Source organism: Humulus lupulus, chromosome 4, assembly GCF_963169125.1.
Source record: "Humulus lupulus chromosome 4, drHumLupu1.1, whole genome shotgun sequence".
NCBI lineage: Eukaryota > Viridiplantae > Streptophyta > Magnoliopsida > Rosales > Cannabaceae > Humulus > Humulus lupulus.
Window position 1 is genome coordinate 4,839,736 of NC_084796.1, and position 10,265 is coordinate 4,850,000.

The following is a 10,265-nucleotide window of genomic DNA, read 5'->3' on the forward strand; positions in this document are numbered from 1 at the left end:
AATCTGCAGAATTACGAGCTTTTGCACCATATATTGCTCGTAGGGAGGAACAACGATTGGTTCAGTTTTTGATGGCACTTCGTGATGACTTTGAGGGACTCCGTGGCTCTATTTTGCATCGTTCTCCACTTCCTTCGGTTGATTCAGTAGTTAGTGAATTGTTGGCAGATGAAATTCGTCTTAAGTCTCAAGCAGGAAAAGGCATCCTCCCAGCACCCAGTCCCTCTGTTTTGGTAGTTCCTCCTCGACACTTTACTCACCATGAGAATAAACCTCACACAAAGGTTGGAGTTGATGAATGCAGCTTTTGCAAACAAAAAGGTCACTGGAAGGCTCAGTGTCCTAAATTAGTAAATCGTGCACCTCAGCAACAAAGACATCAACTCAGACCTCCTCAATTCGGTAATCAACCGCCTCATTATGGTAGCCAACCACAGTTTGGCAACCACTCACAACCTCGACCATACCGTCCTCCGCAATTTAATGTCGCTGCTACTGTACCTCCATCTGACTCGTATGATTTTGGGGCCTCATCTTCCAATCCTGCTCTTGCTGCCCTCTTAGAACAGTTTCAGAAGTTTCTTACCATGCAGCCACATGCCATGTCCGCCTCTTCTTCGGTAGGTCAGCCCCCTACTAGCTCTTCAGGTATGACATCCTCTTCATGGATTTTAGATTCTGGAGCCTCGCACCATATGTCTCCACATTCGAAATCTTTTGTTTCCTTGTGTCCTGCATCATCTGTGCCTGTCATGACTGCTGATGGTACTCTTATGCCATTAGCAGGTGTTGGTTCTGTTGTCAATCATCATTTATCACTTCCTAATGTTTACCATATTCATAAGCTTTCACTAAATCTTGTATCTGTTGGTCAATTGTGTGATTCTGGTTACTTAGTGTCTTTTTCTTCTACCTCTTGTCATGTGCAGGATTCGCATTCTCAGAAGCTGATTGGGACCGGCCGTAGGCGGGGGGGTTTATATGTTTTGGATGAGCTGAGATTACCAGTATTTGCAGCTCCTAGTGTTGATCTGTCTTCCTTTCGATTGTCTCCATCATCGTCTAGTTTTTATTTATGGCACTCTCACCTTGGTCATGTTTCAGCTTCTCGTTTAAGATTCTTAGCTTCTACAGGAGCCTTAGGAGATTTGCAAGTTCATGATATTTCTGATTGTAGTGGTTGTAAACTTGCAAAATTTTCTACTTTACCTTTCAGTAAAAGTACTTCATGTTCTGTTGCACCTTTTGACTTAGTTCATTCTGATGTGTGGGGACCCTCTCCTATTGCTACAAAAGGAGGGTCTAGATATTATGTCTCTTTTGTTGATGATCTCACTCGATTTTGTTGGGTTTTTCTAATGAAATGTCGTTCTGATTTCTATGATATTTATGATCGTTTTCGAGCTTATGTAAAAACTCAACATGCTTCTGTTATTAAATGTTTTAGATGTGATCAAGGTGGTGAATATACTTCAAATAAATTCTGTAATTTGCTTGCTTTAGATGGAACTGTGTATCAAACTTCTTGTACAGATACCCCTGAACAAAATGGTGTTGCTGAAAGAAAGCATAGACACATTATTGAAACTGCTCGTTCTCTTTTGTTGTCCTCATCTGTGCCTAGTCAGTTTTGGGAAGAAGCAGTTCTCACTGCAGTCAACCTTATTAATAAGATTCCATCTTCAATCACTTCAGGTTTGTCCCCTTTTGAAAAACTATATGGACATATCCCTGATTATTCTTCTTTGAGAGTCTTTGGTTCTACTTGCTTTGTTCTTCGTCCTAGTGTAGAGCGTACAAAACTGTCATCACGCTCTGCACTTTGTGTGTTCCTTGGTTATGGTGATGGCCAAAAAGGATATCGTTGTTTTGATCCAACTTCTCAAAAATTATATGTATCTCGCCATGTTGTTTTTCTTGAGCATATACCCTTCTTTTCTATTCCTGGCACTACTCACAACTTGACCAAATCAGATCTTATTCATATTGATCCTTTTTGTGAGCATACAAGTACCTCTTCTCCTCAAGTTCCTCAAATTGTAGAGTCTGAATCTTCTCCTGCTCCTATAGTCCCTTTTCCACTTCATTACTCTCGCAGGTCTCGAGCTATTGATACTGGTATTTCGCAGGCTGACATTTCTGAAACACCTCCGCCTACAGCTGTTCTAGATCCTTCTGATACTGTAGATCCTCCTCGCTATCCTCAGCGCACTCGTAAGTCTACTAAACTACCACATTTTGTTTATTCGTCTTATTCTATCCCTTTCACTTCATTTTTAGCGTCTATTCATTGTCTCTCTGAGCCTTTATCCTATAAAGAAGCAGTTACTGACCCTCTTTGGAAGCATGCTATGAATGAGGAACTTTTAGCTTTGCACAAGACAGATACTTGGGATTTGGTATCTTTACCTCCGGGTAAACATACAATTGGTTCTCGTTGGGTTTATAAAATCAAGACCAAGTCTGATGGGTCTGTTGAACGCTACAAAGCTAGATTGGTAGCTAAGGGATTTTCTCAACAGTATGGTATGGATTTTGAGGAAACTTTTGCTCCTGTTGCAAAAATGACTACTGTCCGTGCTCTTATAGCAGTTGCATCTGCTCGTCAGTGGAATATATCTCAGTTGGATGTTAAGAATGCTTTCTTGAATGGCGATTTACATGAAGAGGTCTACATGGTTCCTCCTCCTGGGGTCCCTCACAATCATGGAGAAGTTTGTAAGCTTAAGAAAGCTCTGTATGGTCTCAAACAGGCTCCTCGAGCATGGTTTGAGAAGTTCTCCAATGTTATTACTTCTCTTGGGTTTCTCTCAAGTAATCATGACTCAGCACTATTTGTTAAGTGTACCAATGCAGGTCGTATTCTCCTTTTGTAGAGTCCAAGAGCTTTACTTAGCTAAGATAGATAGTAGTATTATAGTATGTATAGTATTATCTTTGTTACTGTGGATTTTTGGTTCAGACCGGGAATTATTTGGACACTCATAGTAGTACTTATAGATTTTCTAAGTTTAACCTATAGTTTAAGAATATTAATTTTAACCTAAGATGGATTAATATGACTGATATTAAGGATTATATTTATTATACTATAAGGTTTAGATATCAACCAATAGGATTTTAAGCACATGTTATGAATGGTGATTAAGGATTAAGTATTTTTTAGGATTAAATTTAATAAGGAGTAAAATTTGAATGATATAGGGTCAGTCAGCAGCTTTGAATACGCTGAGGGCTTAGTCAAGGCTGTTTACTCCATTCAAACTTAGCTAAAAATGTGTAATTTCGTGTTTAAATATTCAGCGTGTGCCGATATATCGCAGCTATGGGGGGCGATATATCGCAACACGTAGATACGGAAAACACGAATCGATGCACGGTCGCCTCGGGAACAGTGGTGCAGGCGATATATCGCCTACAGGGGGCGATATATCGCCTCCACCAGCATGTTTTCAAACACTTTTGAATTCTTTTCCTTTCAGCCATTCAAACTCCTTCATAAGTCCAGCATCTTTTGAACGAGTCTTCAGCCTCTGCTGAACGATTATTCAAATGATTTTCACCTAAAAAGCCATTATTTTTATTCAAGTAAAATCAAGATATTTTCATTCCCAAACTCTATAAATAGGACCTAGTACCCAGCCATTATTCACCTTTTTAAGTTCAGAAGCTGTAAGTGCTAGGAGAGTGTGAGAGTTAGACACTTGGGTGGGAAAATCATAAGCTTAATCATCTTAAGCTTATCAAACACTTTGGGAAGTGAGATTCTATAGTATTTCGGTTGTGGTGTAGATTGGTCTTTGAGGTAAACCAAAACTCTAGTTCATTTGATTTATGTTATGTTTCCTTTCTCTTAGTCTTCTACTCAGTTTCCTAACCTCATTCTTATTTTGGTTAGGGAATCTAAGCTCTTGAGCACATAAGTTTGGTAAGTGTGACTTTCAATGGTTTAGTCTTCCCATTCCTTTTCATCTCTTTTCCTTCTTTAGACTCACTCTTGTTCATTATGGTTTTAGGAGTGTTCCAAGAGTCCCAACTCAGTCCAACATATCCTGGTAACTTTGGTAAGGAAAATAGGATAGAATCTATATGTTTATGATTATGTTATCTTATGTGTTATATTATGAAATATGTTATGAAATGTGTATGTTTGTAGGCTTGGGCATATGCCCTATTTGACTAACAAGACCCCAAATAGATTATGGGCATATGACCTACTTAGCTAGTAGGACCCCACTAATCTCATGGGCATAAGCTTGTTTAGTCTATGGGACCCCAAGTAATAATGGCCATTATAATAAGTGTATGTTATATGTATTATGTTAAGTCTTTATGTTTCTTATGAAATTATGTTTATGACTATGTGTTAGATTTTCCTTGCTGGGCATTAGGCTCATTCCTTTTTGTTTTATGTGTAGGAAAATAGCTTTAGAGGCGGTAAGATTCGTGACGCTTAGAGGATGTGTATCGATGGTGAATGGAGTCAAGGATCCGAGCGTTATTCGATTCGAGGATGTAGTCTCGTTTTGCTTTTTTCTGGTTTTACATGTATTTTCCGCATTTCTTATGTAATGTCTTTTTATTTTAAATCATGTTTTGTTTTAAAGACAATGGGATCCCATATCCTTCTTAGTATTTTATTTTGTAAGTAACTCTTATTTTTACAAGTTACTCAATAAAGTTATGGTATTTCCGCAAAAATGTAAGTTTATGTATAGTTTCGATAATGGTCCAAAAAGTCTAGATTAGTGGGTCATTACACCTTTCCTTATATGTTGATGATATGATCATTACTGGTGATGATTTAGATGGAATTGCAGTGTTAAAGTCTCAATTAGCTTCTCAGTTTGAGATGAAGGATTTGGGGCCTCTTCGGTATTTTCTGGATATTGAAGCTGCCTTCTCCCCAAAAGGCTATCTTCTTTCTCAGTCAAAATACACTTCTGATGTTATTGACCGTGCTCCTCTTACAGATACAAAAGTAGTTGCCACTCCTTTTGAGCTCAATGTTCAGTATTCTCCTTCTGATGGCACTCCCTTGCATGATCCTACTTTGTATCGCACTATTGTTGGCAGTTTGGTTTATCTCACTATCACTTGCCCCGACATTGCATATGTTGTTCACATTGTTAGTCAATTTGTTGCCTCTCCTACTACTGTTCACTGGGCAGCTGCTCTTCGCATTTTGAGGTATCTTCGGGGTACTATCTTTCAAAGCCTTTTGTTTCCCTCCACTTCTTCCTTGGAGCTGCGTGCATACTCTGATGCTGATCATGGTCGTGATCCCACGGATCAGAAGTCTGTTACTGGTTTCTGTATCTTTTTGGGTGATTCTCTTATTTCTTGGAAAAGTAAGAAACAAACTGTTGTCTCCCAATCTTCCACTGAAGCAGAGTACCGCGCTATGTCATCTACTACCAAAGAAATTGTTTGGTTAAGATGGCTGCTTGTAGATATGGGTGTATGTCATTCTCAACCCACTCCTATGTATTGTGACAATCAGAGTGCCATCCAGATTGCTCACAACTCAGTTTTTCATGAACGCACCAAGCACATTGAGATTGATTGTCACTTCACTCGTCACCACCTGAAGCTTGGCACTATCACTTTGCCTTTTGTTCCTTCTTCTTTACAGATTGCTGACTTCTTTACTAAGTCTCATTCTATTTCTCGTTTTCAATTTCTAGTTGGCAAACTCTCGATGCTTATTGTTGTTGCATCGTGAGTTTGTGGGGGATGTTAGAGTTATTATTTGAGGGCATTTTAGTCTTTTCTTAATTATTGTTATTTTATATCTTTTGCCTTATATAAAAGGCTTGGCTTATTAGTTTTGTAACCTAGAATACATTCTCTATATTTTGCAATACACTCTAGCCTCCCTTTTCTCTCTTCATCTTTTTGCTATCTCTCTTTTGGGTTTTATGGATTGTGTCTTTGCATAATTATCATGCTCTATATCTCTATCATTGAAGTTCTAATGTGTTCCTCACAATTGATCAAGGGACATTAATTGAGATTTGTAGCTATAGCGAATGTTCAATATAATTTGGCTATGTATTGTTTTGATGCATTGATACTTTCAAGTCTGGTTTATGTTTCTGCCTGACTATATATATATATATATATATTTTTAAAGGCAAATTGGTGAGATTTGATCCTCATAAGGAAAATTACAAAATGCAAGATTGAAATGCATCACGCTTTCGAGTGTTCAGAGATCATTAGTATCTACATATTGATACTCAGCACTCACCTAACGTAAACCGAGGATTACAAAACATGCCTCGAAAACAAATGTGCACACAACATGACCCAAAAATAAAAACACAACAAAGAAAAAAGCAGAATGTAAGGTAATTTTTGGTGTTATCCTTGTTAGGTAGGTGTCAACCACGTAATAACCAATTATCAACACAAGATATTGAGTGCCATGGGACCAACAACACATCAAAAGAGGACCCCCAATCGCACAAAATTCTTTAGAACATGATTTTTTTCCCCTTGCACACTAATCACTTCTTTTCGGCCAACTGGGAGTCTATGCATCAGGTGATCAGTAGAGGGTTCAGTAGCCAATGCTAATGCACCAAGAGTATCCATGATAAGATTAACCCAAAGAAGCTGCACTGCATTAAGTGGAACACCACCAGAGGAAACAGCAGCCACAACATTAATAATAAGTGCTGCAACATTAACTGTGAGCTGGAACTGAATAAATTTCTGAATGTTTGCATATACAGATCGGCCCCATCTAACAACCTTCACAACTGAAGCAAAATTGTCATCCAAAATAATAATATCTGAACTCTCTTTAGCAACTTCAGTTCCTTGGATACCCATAGCAAGACCAATATCAGCCTCGTGTAGTGCAGGAGCATCATTTGTTCCATCTCCAGTCACAGCAACAACACGTCCCTTTCTCTTTAATGCTTGCGCAAGCAGAAGCTTGTCATTAGGTGAAGAACGTCCCATAACTGTAATCTTCTCTTTCTTTCTCAGAATATGTACGGAATACTTTCCCTTCAATGACATTTGGCTCTGTAGCTTCTGCTTCTGAACCAAGTATACCACATTCCAATGCAATTGCTATGGCAGTTTGAAGATTATCACCTGTGACCATGCGTACCTTGACGCCTGCATTTTGGCATAGTTCAACTGCATTTCTAACCCCCGGCCGACAAGGATCCTTGATACCAACTATGGCAAGTAGAACAAGATCATCCTCACGTAATGCCCAACGAGATCGTTGTTCTTCATCAGTTGGAACTGTTTCTAGCTCACATGTTCTGTATGCAATAGCAACACAACGTAAAGCCTTTGCAGCCATGCCATCAATAGCTTTCTTGAAATGAAGAACCTTTTCTTCATCCATGGCTACTGCCTGATTGCTCTCATCAATATACTGCATACATGAAGCCAAAACTATTTCAGCAGCTCATTTCCAGTGTACATGAACTTGAGAGCCAGGAAGTTTAACTGCAACACCGCCTCGCTTTTTCTCTGAGCTGAATGGGAAAACATGAAGAATTTGTAGATTCTGATCTGACAACTTCAAAATTCATTCCCAACTGAATTCCCCAGGAAATAATGGCCTTTTCTGTTGGTGATCCAGAAACCTCTACTTCACCCCCACCCTCCGGTACAAAAACACCACCATTCGCATTCTGAGCAATACTTTCAAAAAGTAAAGAAGACAGCATTGGAGACAACTGTGACTTGTTATCAGCAGGAGCAATTTTTTCCGGACCAACATAGGCCTCAACAACAGTCATCTGATTTAGAGTTAAGGTTCCAGTCTTATCACTACAGATGGTTTCTGCAGAAGCCATTGTCTCACATGCAGAAAGCCTTCGAACCAAGGCTTTATCTGCCATCATTTTCCTCACTGAGTATGCAAGAGTTAAAGTAACAGCCAATGGAAGCCCTTCAGGAACCGCAACTACAACAATAGTGACCGCAACAGTAACAATTTTAATGGCTCCATCTATAGCATCACCAACTTTAGTCACCCCTCCAATAAACTGACTAGTACCATCTACATTTTTTGCATGCCCAGCGAAGTATCTGACCAGAAGAACAACCAAAACGGCAAAAGCTACTGTGAGACCAACAATTCCAATGAATGTTGCAACCCCATTTAAGCGTACCTGCAAAGGTGTTTCTTTACCAGTGTCCTCTGAAATACTAGCCATGAGCAATCCCCATTCAGTATTAATTCCAACACTTGTGACCAGCATCGTACCACCTCCATCTGCTACTTTACACCCAGACATTAGAAATGGCTCTTTAGAGTCCTTGTGAACAATTTTGCTTTCCCCAGTCATGCTAGATTCATCTATTGCGAGTGAATGACCAGAGATTAGAATACCATCAGCAGGAACTTGGTTATGCCTGTTGAGTAAAATTTAGAGTACACAACTCTAAACTTACTAATATTGGACCCAAACAAGTAAACAAACTACTTGTATTATACCACAATAAAGGACACTACAACACTTTCCAAAGACCACTCACAATTTGAAGAGAAATAGACACTCAATAGGAAGCTCACAACTTACACTCAAAACACCACACTAAGAATACAAAGACTTATTTTTGGAGGGATGTCTAACCCAAATTCAAGTGAGGGTATTTATAGTCCTCACCATGCAATCTACACCATACAAATATTAAATTGAGAAATAATCCTAGCCATACATTTTTACCACATTCTACACACTTCTCCTAAAAAATCTACTTTCTACATCCTTCTACAATTTTCTCTTAAAAATATCTTTCTTCCACATTTGTTGAGAAGCTTCTATTGTCTTGGCTTTAGATAAAATGGATTGGGCTTTTATTTACCTTTGGGCTTGGACATTTGGACTTTTTGGGCTGACTTGATTCTTAACACTCCCCCTCAATGTCAGCTCTTATTCTTTGTACTATGTCAAGCTGTTGACGAAACTTTTCGAGCTTGCCTGTACTTAGACTTTTTGTGAACAAATCTGCAACTTGATCATCCGTCTTGATCTGTTTCATCTCAATTTCTTCTTGCAGAACCTTTTCTCTGATAAAGTGATAGTGCACTTCAACATGCTTAGTTCTTGCATGAAAGACTGGATTCTCCGCCAAACGAATTGCCGACTGATTGTCACAGTACATCGGAACTGCATAATCTACTAGTTGATGTAGATTATTCATCAGCTGTATCAACCATGTACTTTCTTGAGCTGCCATTGCTGCTGCTCGATACTCAGCTTCAGTGGTTGACAATGATACCGTTGGCTGTCTCTTGCTACACCAAGAAATTGTTCCGGAGCCAAGCTTAAACACATACCCAGTTGTTGATCTCCTGGTGTCATGATCTCCTGCATAGTCAGCATCACAGTAACCAACTAACTTGCAGTCTTCACCTTTCTTGTACAAAAGACCATAGTCAATTGTACTCTTCACATATCTCAGTATTCGTCGAACTGCTTCCAAATGAGGCTTCTTTGGATTTTGCATGTATCGACTCATCACACCAATTGCATAAGAAATGTCAGGTCGAGTCAAGGTTAAGTAGATCAGACTACCAACCAATTGTCGATACATTGTCGCATCTTCCAAATCTTTTCCTTCATATGCACACATTTTGGCATTTGATTCCATCGGTGTCGAAATCGGCTTGCATTCGAGCATTCCGAACCTCTTTATCAAATCTTTGGCATATTTCTATTGACAGAGAAATATTCCTTCTTGTATGCGATCAACCTTTAGACCAAGGAAGTGCTTGAGTTGTCCAAGTTCCTTCATCTGGAAACGAACTGATAAATTCTCTTTTGTTCGAAGAATTTCTGCCTCATCATCACCGGCTATGATTAAGTCATCCACGTACACTAGCACTATAGCTAGCTTCCCTTTATTGGTTTTGACAAACAAGCTGGAATCTGCAGGTGTTACTGAATAGCCACTTTGTGTTAGAAATTCAGCAATCTTACCATACCACGCCCTGGGTGCTTGTTTCAATCCGTAGAGTGCTTTCCATAGCTTACACACATATTCAGGATGATCTTGGCTCTGAAAACCCATTGGTTGGATCATGTAGATCTCTCGATCCAGCTCTCCATGAAGAAAAGCATTCTTCACATCCATTTGCCACAAATTCCAGTCTTTGTTGGCTGCAAGTGCAAGTAGGACTCGTACAGTTGTAAGTTTCGCCACTGGACTAAATGTTTCGTCATAGTCTAGTCCATACTGTTGAGAGAAACCACGAGCCACCAATCGTGCCTTGTACCTCTCGA

At 39.3% G+C, this 10,265-nt stretch overlaps 1 protein-coding gene and 1 pseudogene across 1 annotated transcript; one reads left to right on the plus strand and one right to left on the minus strand.

Annotated features, from left to right (window-relative positions):
- Nucleotides 1–4,783: 4,783 nt before the first annotated feature.
- On the plus strand, nucleotides 4,784–5,725 carry LOC133831784 (uncharacterized mitochondrial protein AtMg00810-like). The gene has a single exon (XM_062262199.1). It carries the CDS (start codon nucleotides 4,784–4,786, stop codon nucleotides 5,723–5,725), a length of 942 nt encoding a protein of 313 aa, XP_062118183.1.
- A 420-nt stretch (nucleotides 5,726–6,145) lies between these two features.
- Nucleotides 6,146–9,633, minus strand: LOC133831785 (calcium-transporting ATPase 9, plasma membrane-type-like; annotated as a pseudogene).
- Between the last annotated feature and the right edge of the window lie 632 nt (nucleotides 9,634–10,265).